Source organism: Hesperophylax consimilis, chromosome 8, assembly GCF_061612785.1.
Source record: "Hesperophylax consimilis isolate HC1 chromosome 8, BYU_Hcon_1.0, whole genome shotgun sequence".
Classification (NCBI taxonomy): domain Eukaryota; kingdom Metazoa; phylum Arthropoda; class Insecta; order Trichoptera; family Limnephilidae; genus Hesperophylax; species Hesperophylax consimilis.
Window position 1 is genome coordinate 12,689,455 of NC_142843.1, and position 18,804 is coordinate 12,708,258.

At 35.4% G+C, this 18,804-nt stretch overlaps 1 protein-coding gene across 4 annotated transcripts in view; it reads left to right on the forward strand.

The window, feature by feature from the left end:
• Positions 1–18,804, forward strand: part of Smg6 (Smg6 nonsense mediated mRNA decay factor) — a 245,437-nt gene that overhangs the window by 123,440 nt on the left and 103,193 nt on the right. For all 4 annotated transcript variants that reach the window (XM_089634886.1, XM_089634889.1, XM_089634888.1 and 1 more), the window contains one exon: positions 5,734–5,807. In XM_089634886.1, coding sequence (XP_089491012.1) covers positions 5,734–5,807 — 74 coding nt within the window. The remainder of the gene's footprint in view (positions 1–5,733; positions 5,808–18,804) is intronic.

Consider the following 18,804-nt stretch of genomic DNA (forward strand, 5'->3'; position numbering starts at 1 on the left):
CGTGCACTCCGCGCTAATGTCTGTTAATTACTGATTGACTATTGACTGCAGCTGTTGTTACGCAAAATAGTGTCAAAGGGTGGGGGGAAGAGGAGTTAGTTAGATGGCTAAAACTAAAATACATTTTGTGACGTTTAAGCTGGATTAGATGATGTGCTTGTTTACTAACAAAATCTGAAAAAACACCATTTTTTGTAGAACTTTAGGGTCAGTGCGCCACCTGAAGATGAAGTTGGAATTTGATGATATTTTGTGTACTTTATGGGGTACTACCAAGGCACCCATTGGTAATATAGGAAACACGAAATTTGAAAAAAAGTATTTTTAAAGTATTTTCCGCCCTAGTGCTCGGGTTCATCGTGTGAGGTGTGTTTAGGATGCCCACCAGCTGCGTGGCGTGCCAGATCGGGAGAGGCTGGTTTGGGGCGACCCTTTAACCTCTCCACCGGCCTCTCGACCCATCGACTTGTGCCGCAGCGGGAGGGATATATTCATATGTCCGTCACTCAATAAAACACTGATCCCTAGATTCCCACCCAACCCTCATACCTTTTTCCTTCCCAGAACTCCCTCTCCTTCCTTTCCTTTCCTTTAAAAGACACTTCACACAGCATCCATTGATGTATTATACTAGATTAGCCCTGTTTAGTTAAATTCATTTTAAAAATAACGCCACGTAGCGTACGTCACAAAAATGGAGATGAACTTAACAACCCAACTCTGTTTAAACTCCTTGTACAAGCGTTCCAACTCGTAAGCGAAACCATAGAGAATTTGTTGTCAGAGGTGTTGTAATAAGGACATAATTCAAATTTAAATATTTGGAACTGGGTTATTTTTGTGATTGAAAAAATGAACCTGCCCAGCATAGCTGCGAAGCAAAATAGCTTACTCTAGACCAACAAAAGGTAAAACGCAATGCACAGTGCCCATTTCGCATTGCGACACAGTGCGTGGGCCTTTTCATAAATGTGCACGTGAACCAAACCAAAATTGTGTTGGGGTTATTTTTAAATGAATATGCCGTGTCTAGTCTAATTTAGTCTATGACAGCATCCCAAAATATGACATAGGCCTTGAAGGAAACAATTTTCCTCAGGACCGTCAGGAGAATGTAAAAAAATTACGTGGCGAATTTTCAATTTTTTTTACCTTCACAGATTATTTTTATGGTATCTATCAATTATTTTATGTCCTATTATAAATACGTTAATTAAGTTATCGGTCTGAAAAAAAAGGTGGGTTTAAAACATAAACAAGCGAATAACGACTCTGTCCTTTGCCCAAGCGTCTTTAATAGTTTCATTTCTTTCGCGGTAAATATCCGGTAAACTTAATCCGAAACAATTCTACATAACTATAGATGTTGACCGCAATGATAGCTGTTTTTTCTCCTGTACTCTCAAAACCTTTGTCTTTGAAATGTTTCCTTATGTACTTACATACTTTCTTTCGATGCAACCAGAACCTTCCAAGAAAATCGGTTATCTCAATTGAATTTTGATGTTATATAATTATTTGCAAACTAATATGTTATAGAAATACTCATCTGCCTTAATGTACGTAAGTGACTTAAATAACAGACCTTACGTAATGACCTATCTCAATTTGTTCGAATTATCTCCATAAGGATATAATGCCATTCAAATTATTTTATAAAAAAAATTCCCGTAAGTTTGGTCTGGCGAGTAGAGCCCGTTTTACATTCGTAGTTAAATTTAGTATCATTCGCTTTATTGAATCCGCATTGAAAGTCCGTTTACTGAAGTTATCGTGGAATATTCTCACCATTAACAATCATTGTGATATGATCCCGACTGACCGCAAATACCGTTTCTGCTCTTTCTTATTTCTCACATACTTTTCCCATCAAATCGATGGTTTCAAGGAGATTGAATATTACGCCTAGCTACTTAGATTCCTAAGGATACAGTCGATAGCTATATTTATTACTATTACCATCTCCAATGGCCGTTGAACCCAGGATTCCCTCATTTGAAGAGTGTCGGATGCTGAATTTATGTTGATGCAGGTATATTCTCAGAAGTGTGGGCGTTTGGTTCCTAATCAATTTATTCATTTAAATACAATTTATTCATCATTTATTCAATCAATTTATTCATTAAAATACACGCGTGATGTCAGTACATACATTTTAAATTGTAAAACTTCATTTATATTTTGTCGTATTTGCTAAATGTACATGCATTGGCGAGAGGAAAGTGTATGCAATTCCGTTACTTTATTTATAAAGTTAGATATTGTTTACCACATTTGGGAAGCATTTATTGTAGATCAAACAATACAGAAGATGAAACACATTTGCTATCAAATAAATTAAAGGAAATCCTCAATTGGAAAAGCCTCCCATGAAAGTGATTTTCTGGACCTCCGAGGAAGCTTTATTTATGTGAATTTTTTAAGACCTTTCATTATTCTCATTGAAAATTAGTCTTAAAATTGTCTTTAATTTATCAACTTAGTTGAACGTTGTATGGTTTTTCTCGGAAGTGAAGTTATGAATGTGAGGGAATTTCGTGCAGGTTGGTTTCGTTTTGTAAGTGAGTACTTAATGTTTCAAGAACTTTTTCATTTTGATTTTTCTGAAATAAGTCTCTTTCAGTATTATAGACCCACTAAAACCTTATATATTTTAATATTTTTATTTTGTATTCATCAATTCTTTTAAAACTTCCTTCGAAGGGCGGAACTATTTTATTACTTGATTAAAGTAATATGGAGTTTTCCTCATGAGCTATAAAAACGCTGCAATTTTATAATGCGTTCGCATGACGGTAATACACAAGATGCCTGGAAACTTGTAGTACAAGCGGGAAATTGGCGAACTTACTTCACATTAGGAGTCGATTTTAAGGTATAACTTTTCGATTTTAGTATTTGTTTTCGAGTAAATTCGAAGTTGAAATTTAATGACCAATTTAAAAAAAAATCGGTTAATATCAACTGTTTAATGACTTTTAAAATCCGTTGGAACATAGATCCGGCTCCAACATTTTTTTTTAAACCTGTAGTAGCCGAAATTACAAAAAACATATTTTTTTATTTTATTTGAGACACAAATAGGTCATTTAAAGTACATTTTTGTGGTTAGTATAAAATAAATTCACATTCAAATATAAATGTACTTAGACTAATGTGTCCACAGCAATCACATTTGCACATTCACTGAAGGAAACACAAAAATATCAGTATTTTTTTATACAAAGCTTAAAATTACAAAAATACAAGACATAATAATTTTAAAAATATTTTTAAATTATGTATATAATAGAAAATATCAAACCATCAAAAATCAACATACAATATTTCTTTTTTATATATTTTTTTTAGGTACAGAAATCGTGGAGATATCTCTCGAAACAAGTTATATTATTTACGAAAATATCTTTGAAAGCATGTGTTTTAGCAATATCGCTGTATGATCGAGACATTCTAGACGTATGATTAAAATAACAAGTGTTATTGGTAAAAAATTCGTTCCAAAATATGTTGAGGTTTCTAGTGAATTTGTGTCTGGCGTTTAACTTGATTTGATGGACTATGTTACTAACTACTTGATTATTTACAATTTTGTAAAGCATTAAGAGCTCATTTATGTTTCGTCTTTTAACTAGACTCTCTAATTTGAAATATGTAAGTCTTTGTTCGTAACCGTCTAGTGTTGAAATATCCGATCTTAATGTTGAAATCGACAAAACTTTTTTTTGTTTCCCTACATGAGGTGCACTCACCAGATTCCCGATTGAACTACGAGTTTCCGAACACTGCTTTTGACATTATTGATAGAACTATAATACAACTTATTTAAAGATTGAATTTAACAATCCGTACCCCCTTTTGTCGTCAATTGCTTTCATCGGATATATAAAATAGCCCGATAACGGCCATCAGAGTCATAGAGAAGATTATGGCATGAGCCGGGTGATGATGGGATTTATGAATAATTACGGATGTAGTGGGCCTGCCCTCCCTCCGGGCTTGCGGTGTATGTCCAATATACCCAAAATTATATTCTCAACTTTCATAACCTATGCACTAATATTCTGTGTAGAATCTGACCTATTGACCCGGGATAGCTAAACATAACAATTATGATATGCCCAATTTTCCGCTACGCGAGATAGATACTACCTACAATCTTTCTACGTGCAATTGTGGCACATATATATTATTATACATACATATGTATATTTTTTATTCTCAGATAAAAACTGGTTTAACGTTTTACCAATTGGTATATTAAAACGACAGATGAAAAGTTTCTTCTGTAAAATGTCAAAAAGAAGACTTTCGTTGCGGTACATCGGCGGAATTATAGTTATTTTACCGAGACAGCTTCTAAGGTTAAGTAGAATTATGAGATTTAAACCCTCCATAATTGGGCAGAGAAAATTACACCCTGGACATAAATTAAAACGTAAATCTGATAGGATTTGCTTTGCTTTGGTAATCATTTATACAATAATTTGTTGAATAAACAGTAGGTATCTTTGCAAAAGTGACTCTGCTTTACTCTCGTAAATATTCTTAAAAATCAAATGTAAAATTATATTTTTTTATGAGCAGGCAGCATTCTGATGACGTGCTCATATCTTATTTCACAATAAGTTTAACTGTAATTGAGTTGTTTTTAATTTAAAAATAAGTTAGTCCTTTCGTCTCTCCAAATAAAAATAATAATAATAATAATAATTGGATAATTTGTATAGCACCGTTTTTGTGAAAAATCACCTCAAGCGCGCAAATCCAATCGAGCTTTAAATACAGGGTGCAGTAAAACAGGCAGTGCAGTTTTGAAGGGCCGATACATCCCGTGTGATGGGGGTAGGAATTGGTAGGAGTCTCATTGTGTCGGGAGGGTCGTGCCGTTTTCAGTCGTTACCATGATTTAATCTGGACAACATCGGGGCTTCGCCGTCCACACGTTTCTTCAAAATGGCCATTCTGTCGTCGCCACCCAGTGGGCCTTCCGGCTGCAATTTGAGACTTCTTCATGTGGGGCTACCAGAAGGAAAATGTTTTTAATGAAATCCGTCTGGATGTGCCAAAATGCGGTAGAAAACTTCGGTAGAAATCGTCTTCATCAATATATTGCTGCGGGGGGCATCATCTTTCTGATGTCATCTTCAGGACTTGATGCATAAAACGACACAATATACTGAATAAAATAAAATAAACCCCATTTCTGTAAGTTGCGCCGTTTTTTAATAGCCTTTCAAAACTGCACTGTCTGTTTTGCCGCACTCTGTATTTAAATATTCTGATCTGGAAGATATTTCATAAAAATGTTGTTTATTCAATTAATTTTATTGTTCTAGACACAAATAGACTTATGCATATACATTCTACTATTTTTGTTATATTGATCAGTAATTTAAACATTATGATAAACAGAAGTGAAAAATCTATTTTTGCGTTGTTTATGTATGGGGTGATTGATATACGCCGTCGTGATCTCTTTGTATTTATTCTCAGTTTCTGTACACATTTTTGCGAATGTATTTTAATTTTTTTAAGATATTTTTTTCATTTTTGTTTATATTTTCTTAAATTGTTTAATTTCATTGAGTTTTTTGGGTTTATTCAAATTTAATTGAAGTATATACAGTGATACAAAGAATTTGTAAAAAAATGCAAAAGCCCACTAAAGCGTGTAAAAATTAAATAAATAAATTGATTTATACTTGAGCCCGTTAATTGTTTTTTTTCCAGGTCTGGTCTGATTGGATGCTCTACCATAGCTCCGTATGGAACCCTCCACCACCGTGTGACGACTTTGACGTTGGGTAAGTCTTTTTCTTTTGTCAATAATTATAGTTCGCACAGATACTCTTCCGGAAAGAATGACACTGATGTCTTTTCTAAACGTAACTGAGAAACAGCCTTTGTCTTGCTTACGCCTACTTTATGTTATCAGCTGAAAGGTATACGATAGCGTACGTAAAGTGTACACAATACGATCATCGAATTTGAATATCGGAAAAGTTTTGCAGTGTGTTCTTATTACTGCATTTTTTCGTTCGAAATAGAATGACACGTCTGAAACATGCTGTGTGTAAGCAATGGATCTGTGTAGGTAGATAGGTTCCTACTAAATGGGCTTTATTTTTCCTTTTCAGCTTTATATTTTGCCGACTTCAAGTAGTGTTAAATGCATCAATCAATCTCATTTAAAAACATCATGCCGCCTCTAAGTACTAGAATATCATAATTAATATTGTGGTACGTTTATATTTGCGAACCGAAACGCCAGCCGATCCACGAATTACGGGAAGGAACGAAGCAACTGCTAGCGGCGTTTCACGCCATTTGCGGTTGCTTGGTTCCTTTCCCATAAGTTGAGGTTCAACTCGGAAGTTCGGCTCGCGTATGTATTCGTAGCATAATATTTTGTCGGTACACAATTTGCGTTTGCGAAAATTTCTCCGCGCAGCGAGTCAGTCGTCTAGCCAAATAAGTTTAATTTCCAATACTTAGAAAAGGACCCGTCTGATTCGGGGCGACGCCAGCATTGCATTTTAATTATCGCTCTAGACGCCAGATGTCGGCTGCTCTCTGTTCTGTGCTGGGCCGTCTCGAGCGTCAGTTTTCTGTGTATTAAGGACGGGCTGTTTCACAGAATTTGAACAATCCATCAAATTTCATCAAGTTCATTTTTAAGTTCTGTTATTATTTCACTTCTGTGAAGAAATTGGCTCCTAATCATCTAACAACCCGTCCTTAGTGTATTAGTAATAAAGGTATAATATATCTGTGATTGTATGGCCGCGCCCACTAATATTATGGTGACAAAATGCCTTTATCTCTAAATAGTACAAAACAAAGTCGTTATCCGCGTCTGTCTGTTTGTACGCTTAGTATCTAAACTGCACAACGGATTTTGATAGGGTTTTCACTATTATTTAGAGAATTTCTTCCGGAAGGTGTATGGGCATAATTCTGGGATATTATAATAATAGAGAGTAGAGATAAGTCGATGTTTTGTAATCAAATCGTAAAGAATATATTTTTGTGCCTTGCTCGTTGCTAACGTTGGCTAAACCTTAAGAGATACATCAAAATAATGTATTACGGAATTGTATATTTTAAAAAGACCTACAGAAAAGTCCGCGATGGTAAATGTCTATCACTATCACCCAAGGACAACCCCCAGTAACGCCGGATTCATGTCAGTTAGTATTTGTTTCATTTCAAGTTAGATAAGCACAGCTACATTTTCGATATTTTCCGATTAATATTTTCGAGGAACATTAATGTAAACGTAGTATATCGATATTTATTATTATTATTAGCGCTTCCAATTTTGAAAAAGACAATTGAAATAATTTTCTGCACCTACTTTATCGCTTTGTTTAATTTTCCACGCAATCAGTTTCAATTGAAAATTATCCTTAAATTCAAAGCAAATCCAAGTTCTAGAGTTTATCGAAACATAGTTTTAGACAGGCACACACAAAACCGAAATTAGTATTTTTGTGATTTATTTACCTGCTGATACCTCCCGTCGAATGCTACCGTTTCTTTTCTCGGAGCAATGACATTCAAAAGGATTTCTATTTAGATTTGGCGACCGAAGTAAAAAAAATTGCTAGCACCGTTACTCGGCGAGTTCGTTAAACTGCCTCCTTGCAGATTGCTCTCGGTGAGAAGGGATGTGGATGCGGTCTCGTCCGACGGCCGATATCGTTTTATTTCAACCATCGAATTAAATAATTCGGTATGAACCTATGCGAGCTTTGACAGCTGCCGTGCTCGACCGTTGAAATTTAAATAAACTAAAACTTAAAAACGCTTGATGCTGATTGAAGTTTTAAAATTTACTATTTATTTTAATTTAATTTATTCAACGCGCGCAGGTGTATGTATGCCCTTAACCCTTCAGTACATTCATCATATTTGTTCAGTTTGCAATGTTTTCTGTGTATTTCAAATGCGCTAAAAACAAATACTGATTTAGAAACCAGATAAAATTATCGTTCCATATGCATTTAAATAAACATAACTATTTCAAAATAATAAAATTTTAATATCAAACGTGAAAAATATTGTCAAGAACGCTAACCACATTTTTCCTAATAAATCCGTTTTCTTAATGTCCTAATACTAGACTTATTCACATTTTTTTAAAGTATAAATCAGTCACATATTTTCGTTGTTTAAATTTGTTTATATTTTCTTCTAATTTTATTTCCTCCATAATTCGCCAAATATGTTCGTTGGTCTGTAAATCAGCATACATTTAGTTTGGGAATGGCCGTAGGGGGCTGTTCCTTCCGGGGATTTGTTTTAACTAATACACCTATTAGGTATAACATGTTACCGAATTATTAAATTATTAAAACACAAGCCAGTAGTGTCCATATAATAAAGAGTGTTATTATAAGGTTTTTCTTAATTCTATGGCGATAACAATGACTAGTAATGTATATTCAAGTTTCTTCTCCGATGTTTGACGCTGAACTTACCGTTTTTTGCCTGTTCTTCTATAGTGCATTAAACTTTGGGGTTATGTTAACAGATGTCGCTAGCATATATTTTCGAAGACCAGACGTCATTTTTAATAAAAAATACTAATTTCGGCTGTGCCTTGTGACTATTACTCCTTTTCAATTAACTTCAGAACTTTTGCTTTCAATTTGACTTTCATTGTCAAAACTAGAAGTGTTTATTTGGAGAATTCATACAAGCAATAAAGTACCTACATTGCCCACCTATGTTATAAATATTTTTAACAGAAAATTATTTTAATTGCCATTTTCGAAATTGGAACTGATTTGTCGAGAATCCAAACTATCCCTATTGATGTAGCTATTTATTTGAAACGCCGAACGACCGGAAACTACCGAATCCAGTCCCCGCGCACTGCTACTCGCGTGATAATAGTGGAACACGTTTCGACGAGATATAAATTAGTACGCAATAGTGCCTCTATGATTTGTCCCGTGATTTTTCACGGGTCTTCGCTAGTTTTTAATAAAAAACAAACTCAAAATATTATAAATATGTGTTTTTGTGAACATATTAATATTTTATACAAAAGCTTTGTAAGAAATGTATAATTTAAAGCTATTTTATCCTCCATTACTATTGATATTAAATTTATGAGAAGATTAGTGGCAAAATTTTAAGATTGGATTATTTTTATAAAATTACAAAAATTTAAAACATTTTACAAGACGAATAGCGCTAATATAAGGTTCCATAATGCCATCTAAATGTTAGTAGCGTATAATAAATTGAAAATCAGAACCGTAATGAAACTTGGTGAAATAGCCCTTTAATCGGTTATTAAGGCGATACACTACGTCGTGTAATATTTTAAATTGAGCCGCTATCAATAACAACCCTTACGTAGATGGCGATAAGGTTTAAATTCCCGCTTAACACCATCCGCCCGTTTTGATTTATGCAAGAAAAAAACATGTACAAAAAGTGCCTTTTATTTTATTTTGTGTATGTTCAGGCATAAATATTTTTTTTTCGATCATTTTATAAATAACTTAATTTGCCACATTATACAATAAAATCATAACCGAAAATGGGTTCGTAAGTAGGAGATTTAGAACTTTAAAGCAGTTTTCATAGGCCTTATACATTATTTTTTTCTGGGCTTATAAAAAGACTTATCTTAAAAATGCTCGATTATTTCAAAGGCCAAAATGTATTATACTCACAGTATTTAATTAAAGCATCCGAAACATTTCTAGGCGACCAAATTTTCAAACCAAAAACACATGATTTTGCATTACTTACTACGTATGGCATCGCCTTAACGAATTAATTACATAATACCGGTCCTGCTTCTTATTTTATTCCTTGTTGTATTCTATTAATATGTTGTTAGTGATAAATGCGTACAGCTGATACCTGCTCAGGCCAAATCCATTGCCCTTTCAATACTGTTCCTACTTAATGACATTATCGATGTTGATTGATTGCAGGTACGAAAGCAGAATTAAATTCAGTAATGAACCGACTGCACAGTGCAGGGAATAAATATAACATGAACACCAACGGTACTGAATGTCTGTCAGCCTATAAAAACATTGTTATTAAATCTGTATGTCTATCTTGATTTTTTTGAGATTCACTGTTATTAAATCTGTATGTCTATCTTGAGCTTTGTAATGTTTATAATTTTCAATGTATCTAAAGTTATAGAAATGTGCATCCTATAGTTTACTCTGTTTGTTGTTTTTAACTTAATATTTTTATACTCGGTACATTTTTAATTGTTTTATCTCTTCTACTCTCTGATTATATCAAATGTATTATAATTGTATCATATGTAAAAGCCCTAATTGGGCGTGTACAAACAAATAAATAAATAAATAAATATACTCCTGCGGCACTTCATTACCTTTGCAAATATTAGTATGTTCGTGTCGAGTGCTTCAAACAACATGGTAAGGGAAGGAAACCGTCGATGCATTAGTAGATGTACACAAACAATGTAATGAACAAAGAACTCTTCTTTCGATATTGTCTTCATATCACAAATACTTGTTTGTTTTTTTTTTTTTTTACATTAACTCTACACAGATAGCCCGGAGATAAATAATTTGCCTGAGGGCCTATGTCATATTTGGGAAGCGTTGTGGGGGGTCTCTTTGTGAAATAAAGGATTAAACCGTATTTGTTGGTTGTATTTTTCTTTTAAAATTCAACAATAAATAATGAATTCTACATAATATTATTGTACTTGTAAATTCATTTAATTTTTACTTTAGTCTGTTCAGATTAAATATACTTATAGGTATACTACGCACACACAGGCAGCGCGTTAGTGGGTTGCCATTGTTTTTGGTTTAAATTTATATGTTATTACATTTTTATATTTACTTAAAAAAATGTATGTAGGTACTACTGTAGAATAAAATAATGGGAAAAATAGAGTTTAAACAAAAACTGCGTCTTGTAGAGGAAGGAATCACTGAGTCGGGAAAATCATCCCACAATCAAGCTGTTGAACACGAGAACGGGTTCTCATGTGACAGTCGCATTATGTTTTAATTTATTTTAATTCTGTATCTCGTTCAAATCCCATAACCCTTTTCATATTTTGAATTTTCCCGTAGTCATTTCACATTCCAATAGCGGTTGTGCTATTTGAATGTGAAAATCATGTATTTTGAATTTGCCCGTAGTAATCGAGTGGACAAATGCCGCGGTTGTGCTATTTGAATGTGAAAATCATGTATTTTGAATTTGCCCGTAGTAATCGAGTGGACAAATGCCGCGGTTGTGCTATTTGAATATGAAAATCATGTATTTTGAATTTGCCCGTAGTAATCGAGTGGACAAATGCCGCGGTTGTGCTATTTGAATGTGAAAATCATGTATTTCGAATTTGCCCGTAGTAATCGAGTGGACAAATGCCGCGGTTGTGCTATTTGAATGTGAAAATCATGTATTTTGAATTTGCCCGTAGTAATCGAGTGGACAAATGCCGCGGTTGTGCTATTTGAATGTGAAAATCATGTATTTTGAATTTGCCGTTAGTAATCGAGTGGGCAAATGCCGCGGTTGTGCTATTTGAATGTGAAAATCATGTATTTTGAATTTGCCCGTAGTAATCGAGTGGACAAATGCCGCGGTTGTGCTATTTGAATGTGAAAATCATGTATTTTGAATTTGCCGTTAGTAATCGAGTGGGCAAATGCCGCGGTTGTACTATTTGAATGTGAAAATAATGTATTTTGAATTTGCCCGTAGTAATCGAGTGGACAAATGCCGCGGTTGTGCTATTTGAATGTGAAAATCATGTATTTTGAATTTGCCCGTAGTAATCGAGTGGACAAATGCCGCGGTTGTGCTATTTGAATGTGAAAAATCATGTATTTTGAATTTGCCGTTAGTAATCGAGTGGGCAAATGCCGCGGTTGTACTATTTGAATGTGAAAATAATGTATTTTGAATTTGCCCGTAGTAATCGAGTGGACAAATGCCGCGGTTGTGCTATTTGAATGTGAAAATCATGTATTTTGAATTTGCCGTTAGTAATCGAGTGGGCAAATGCCGCGGTTGTACTATTTGAATGTGAAAATAATGTATTTTGAATTTGCCCGTAGTAATCGAGTGGACAAATGCCGCGGTTGTGCTATTTGAATGTGAAAATCATGTATTTTGAATTTGCCGTTAGTAATCGAGTGGACAAATGCCGCGGTTGTGCTATTTGAATGTGAAAATCATGTATTTTGAATTTGCCGTTAGTAATCGAGTGGGCAAATGCCGCGGTTGTACTATTTGAATGTGAAAATGATGTATTTTGAATTTGCCCGTAGTAATCGAGTGGACAAATGCCGCGGTTGTGCTATTTGAATGTGAAAATCATGTATTTTGAATTTGCCGTTAGTAATCGAGTGGGCAAATGCCGCGGTTGTCCTGTTTGAATGTGAAAATAATGTATTTTGAATTTGCCCGTAGTAATCGAGTGGACAAATGCCGCAGTTGTGCTATTTGAATGTGAAAATCATGTATTTTGAATTTGCCCGTAGTAATCGAGTGGACAAATGCCGTGGTTGTGCTATTTGAATGTGAAAATCATGTATTTTTCATTTGATCTCACTTATTAAAGTTGTACTGCTTGGTAAGCTCCTTGTTGCTTATCTATCCATTTGTCATCAGCATCTCAAAACCAGTCTGATAAACGAAGAGCAACAATATAATTCCCACGTTGGTGTAAAAGAGTAAATTAATTTCCAGCCTCACTCAATTCACTGAATGAGGAGTACGGCCGGACTGTTTGGTGGGCTGGTGGATCGTCTCTGGATGTCGTGTCAATTTAGTTTCCCGTCTTTACGATATTTTGCTCGTCCGCAAATTAACACTTGTCTATTATTATTGAGAAGACTTGCTTTTTACTTTTGTAACATTGAGTATATCATTATAAGTTCTTAGTGATATGTTCTATTGTGATATTAATCGATGCAACGTTGTATTCGCTAATGCCCATATTTATGATATGCTTCATTTTTACTTAATGTTACGTTTCCAGTACTTTTGTACAGGGTTAGCAGTTGTGATGACAAATATAACGGCATTGAAAGATTCTCGAAACGATGTCGTTAATACCCTTTCTTTCGTTGTTATTAACAAATTAGTTATTCTTATGTTTTGGGGTTTTACGAGCACAGAACAAGGCCCACATTATAGCGGAATACGTATTGTACGTAATTAATCCTCCTTCTAAAAGTTGTTTCATAATTGCATCCTATGATTTCACAATCTCACATACCCCGAGATGGTTTATTGCTTGACTAGAATTTGTAATTTGTCCACATCATGTCGGTGGGCCTCTCCTCGCGCAACGGGCTTCCTCTGAGTGCGTTTACGTTAGGCGTTGTTTGTTTCGTCGAGATTTGAGTTTATCTAAGCTCTGTACTGCCGCGCCGTGCCGCCTGCCCGTGGGGAGAGCTTTGGCTGTTTTGTAATATTCGTCGTCGCGTCGGCTCCCACAGGTCGCGGCCCTAACCCAAAGGGTGAGGTTGCCGTTATTTTGTAATATGTAGCTTAAGGTTGTTTAATGAATATGTTATTGAAGTTACGATCCGTCATACAAGTGTACTTGCCTACCTGTTGTTTCACATTAGAAGTAAATAATCTCTTGGCTCTGTGTTAAAGATCCGTTAAAATAGATTCCCCTATTTTAACAGGCGTATTGCAATCTTTATAACGTCAGGTACGAACTTTGTGGTAAGTTTATTTACTAAAAATATACTCATCGGTAAAGGCGCAGTGCCGAAATGGGAGAAGTGAGTTCACCAAAAAGCTTACTGTTTATCAAATCATTGAAAACTGTACTGGGCTTGGTACTCGCGAGTCCACTCTTTATGGCACTCGTCTTGAGACAATTGGTCAGATCGATTGCACGAGGCCGGGGCCATAAATATTTATGCCTTGCGTGTGTGAGCCGTGAGCACATGGCCAGTGTTTGTGTATATTATTACTGCTTCGGAATTTTACAACGCGTTTTTAATTCCCTCCGCTCGCACTGATATTTTGAGACATTGGGCAATGCGTATTTGCGGTAGGTACTCGAACTTCTCTATTTCGTTGTGATGTTTTTTGTCGGGTGGCGGCACGTGTTGCCGGATCTCATGACCGCCGATGCATTAAACTTCGCCAACTTATAAAGAAATAGGGCCAGCATTCCGACTGACCGTCCAAATCCACAGCTACTTGTGGATCTTTTTTTGGATGTGTGACCTCAAAAAACGACCTTCTATGTTTTTGCGGTCGTTCTACTCCAAAACACTCCGTTTGAAGTCCATTTGTAACAAACAAACCTACTCATCTACTTTAGCTACGCTTGTTTTTTGATGTTGTTGTTGCTGCTGTGCATCATTTTGTTTACTCTTCCGCAAAATTGGAAGCATGAAATTTAACTCGACGAAGTGAACATTAATTTCACACATTTAAAGGTTTTTTTTGCAATAACTTGTAACGCGGTGAAGATTTAACAATGTTTTGCAAGAAATAATCAAGATTTGTGTATGTAATTGCTTTTTTATTATGTCGGCTAGGCGCCATCCCACTTGTACCGTTCGGTAATAACCCAAACGTGAGACTGTTGTCATAATATGAATGTGGATTTTTTCAATCCCTTTATCATGTTTTAATAATAACATTACTAACAGAGTAATCTGATTGATTGGATTGGATTTTTTTATTGTTTCCACCGTCCTTTATTGACATGACCCTGATTTTAGCGTCGCGTGAACAAAATGTAAAAGCTCATCTAGTGATGCTCATCTCATCTCACCAAGTGGTCGCATATTGAGCATATTGAATCCCGCCATGGGTTTTCTCACATAAAATAACTGCTCTGAAGATGGATACTGCTGTTAAAGTATCGCAACACCAAAAACGATCAAGTTTGAATCGCACTTGCATCGAACATTTGCACTGCCCACTTGCATTTAAGAACGGCCATAAATAACAATTTGTCTTCAGTCTACACACACATGTTCTATTCCATAATGCAAACTAATCTCCTCTGAAACAATTCCGAAATATCCAAATTGCGTTGGCCCATCAATTCGTCTCGGCGGAGAAATAGATGGAGATATTTCCGCCTCCCGGCCGCGGGTTCCCAGAGACCACAGCTATTATTAATACTATTATACGGACTCTGTTTTGACACTGGCTCCTAACGTTTCGTACTGTTAATGCGGACGGATACAGTTAATGCGTAAAATATTAGTTTTTGATGGACGGCCGAAGCCCGCGGGCGATTTAGTATCTGCCAGCCAAGTGCTTGCAGGTACTAACATGTAGGGGGCACCGGACATGCGGAATGTATGAAGCCTCAAAAACCTATCGGATTGAATTGCGTGTGCATATTTTATTACAGTTGTTTCGTAACACAAAACATGACAAATTAACAAGATTCAATGAGACGAAACAAGTGCATCGCCATTAGACCGAAACAGAAATGTGATAAAAATAACAAAAAATAGTGCGTCAATCGCATCCCTAATTCGGGGAATGTTGTGAGGCTAAAGGAAGTGGCGAAGGAAAAATTAGAGGGGGCAGAGGAAGGTTGAAAGTGTCGGGCTATTCATATAATATCTGAAAAGCTTTGTTCAGCGCCTTTGAGTTGATACTTCACAAAACATTGTGTAAATTAGCCAAGCACATATTACTTATTAGCACTATTTTGAATGTAGGTACTATCTGAAGTTCCCGGCGTTAACTGCACTTTATTCCCTTGAAGGGGTGGAAAGGGGGGTGGGGGTTGTTTTTATAAATCTCTTACCTGACCTACACAGTGAAGGTCAGGTGCGCAAAATTTCACCAATCTCTATAAAAAAAACAAATCCACTGACACTCTTCTATAAACATATTATTATTAATCACAACATTATGAATTTGGCTGTCCATCATTGACAAGAGGCCATAAGTTCAACATTAAGTTTCCCATTTAATGCTTTGACTTGTATCCATTTTTACCTTAGGTGATACAGCTGTCACCCGTAAACATAATTACGCCATCATTAAAAAAACGGTGTTCGATTAAAAATGATACAATTTTTTTGTAATGCAAGGGTCCATCCACCTTTGTCCGAAATGGCGATGAACGAGATATATGATGGTTCGCCTATCTATCATTCCATCGAAAAGCAATTTGGATCCAGAGGTGTCCAATTCGGCACTCACCCGAACACCGACACGTAGAGAGTATAAAAAGTATATTGCATAATCCCGGCCGGCGTCATTACCTCCCGGCGACCTTCACCCGAGCAGTCCAGCGGTCCCCCTACGATCTTCTTCTTGCGGTTGGAAATGTATCTCGCACGTTTTTTGTTGTAGCCCCGCTCTCGTCTAATCCGCGCTACCATTAAATTGCTCGCAGTTCCATCGAGCATTTCGTAAATGTATTATGTTTACACGATGCGGTTCGCTTGATAATGCCCAAATTTATTTTATTATATATAAATAATACCGGGTGTAACAGCAAGAACCCAACGGATTTTAACCAGTGATTATTGAACATATTTGGAGTAAATTACACACATATATAAATTACACACGTATACACATTTTTTTGAGGGGATGGCAGATGGAGAGAGAAAGGATCAGGTGTCACGTAAATACAATACTATGAGTTACAAGTCGATAGAAGAAGAAGCCTTGTCAATAATCGGTTTAAGGCGATGCACTACGTCGTGTAATATTTTAAATTGAGCCGCTATCAATAACAACCCTTACGTAGATGGCGATAAGGGTTAAATTCCCGCTTAACACCATCCGCCTGTTTTGATTTATGCAAGAAAAACACCTGGCCAAAAAGTGCCTTTTATTTTATTTTGTGGATGTTCAGGAATAAATATTTAATTTTTTTTCGATCGTTTTATAAATAACTTAATTTGCCACATTAAACAATAACATCATAACCGAAAATGGGTACGTAAGTAGGAGATTTTGAACTTTAAAGCAGTTTTCATAGGCCTTTACATTATTTTTTTCTGGGCTTATAATAAGACTTATCTAAAAAATACTCGATTATTTCAAAGGCCAAGATGTATTCTACTCGCAGTATTTAATTAAAGCATCTGAAACATTTCTAGGTGACCAAATTTTCAAACCAAAAACACATCATTTTGCATTACTACGTATGGCATCGCCTTAACAAAGGGTATGAATATGATTGAAATAAGTATTTGCACCATTAAAATTATTTATCATGTTATTTACTCATCTTGTTTGTTGCAACTCATCCAGTTCATCATTTCTCGCCGTAGATCATTAAGAATACTCATCAATTTAATCAACTTTAATAATTATGGGCATACAATTTTCCACTGTCAAGAATGTCGAGACATGTAAACTAAAGCCGGGACCTTGAAATATTTGCTGCCAGTCTAAATTATATTTGTCTGTCTTTACCTAAATATATAAACACAAATAAATAAAATAGATCCCATCAGTACTAGATATTTGCAATACTTTACCTTTTGATTTAAAATTTTAATTTTGTCCTCAAATCCAAAAGTTTTGTGTGAAAAAAGCCCCACAGCCCGTACTTCTTAAAAACGCTTGCTTGCCTTCATTCATGTCAATGTCCTGCGCCACAGTGAGGTGTCAAAAATGAATGATTACAACCTTTCGATATCACTTCCTGAAATCCTCTTATCGTAAAACTTTTATTTCATAACGGTTGTATTATTTTTCCTTGCAATTTAATTTGCTTTATATCGCCATCGCTTTGACAACGTGCTAATGGAATACCATTATTATTTATCTCGGAAGAGCGAGTGAATCTCCTGCTTTGATTAGTTCTTGTGACGGCCGTCATTCGTCCATCACGAAGATGTTTTCGCCGAAGCAGTAATTAACTCTCTTATCCTTTTCTCGCTGACTTTATTGGATCGTAAATTTAACATATCAGCTCCTCTAAGCGCGTCTGTGATATGGCCCTGCCGCGGAGAGCTCCGTTGTAACGCCTCTTTTCTATTAACACAATCCCTCCCCTTTCCCTTGGGGTGATTTTTCACCAAAACGGCGCTATACGTATGGAATCTGGGAACTTTTCTATTTCTTTAAAAAAACAATAATGATTCTGTTTCTCAAGAAGAGCTCAATTGTAGCCCACTTTTAAAAAAATGTTTCGTTTGTAAGGGAGAGGGAAAATTAAAAATGGAATAAACGTCTGGTCTTAATTTTTTTATCATATTTTGGATTAAAAATGTACCTAAATTAAATGTAGGTCTCCTTTGACGCTTTTTTGTTATTTTTTCCAACATGTCAACACTTGTCGCTCAGCAGAGTAAATGCCCAACCTCCACCCCGAACGTAATTGTCTAATACGTACTGATTTAAAAAAAATTAGGAAGCTAAAAACAAATAGACTCAGGAATCACTGGTTAAAGTAAGTCAGGTAAGCCTTTTATCAGCGGATTACCTGTGTGACGAAGTGTGTAACATGTATAGGAATTTTATGAATCTAAATGTTTGTTGTTTAATCATTCTCTTTACATGTGAACGGAAGTGGCAGAGATAAATTATAATTACTGTTACGTGTTAACTTAAGCTATAAAGTCCCTTGTTTTTGTAAGGTTTAAGAGTTGGCAGATTGCGTCCATTTATTTGCTCATTGACAGCTAGCTATATAATTACTTCTAAATGTCCTTTTCCTTACATCTTATTTCGCAATATCCTTTATGCGTTCATGCATTTCTATTGATAAAATATATTTTTTAGTAGTTTACATATATATTTTTTATAGACTAATTTATTTTTTTATTTGTATTCTACTCAAGTGAAACGATAGGAAAACCT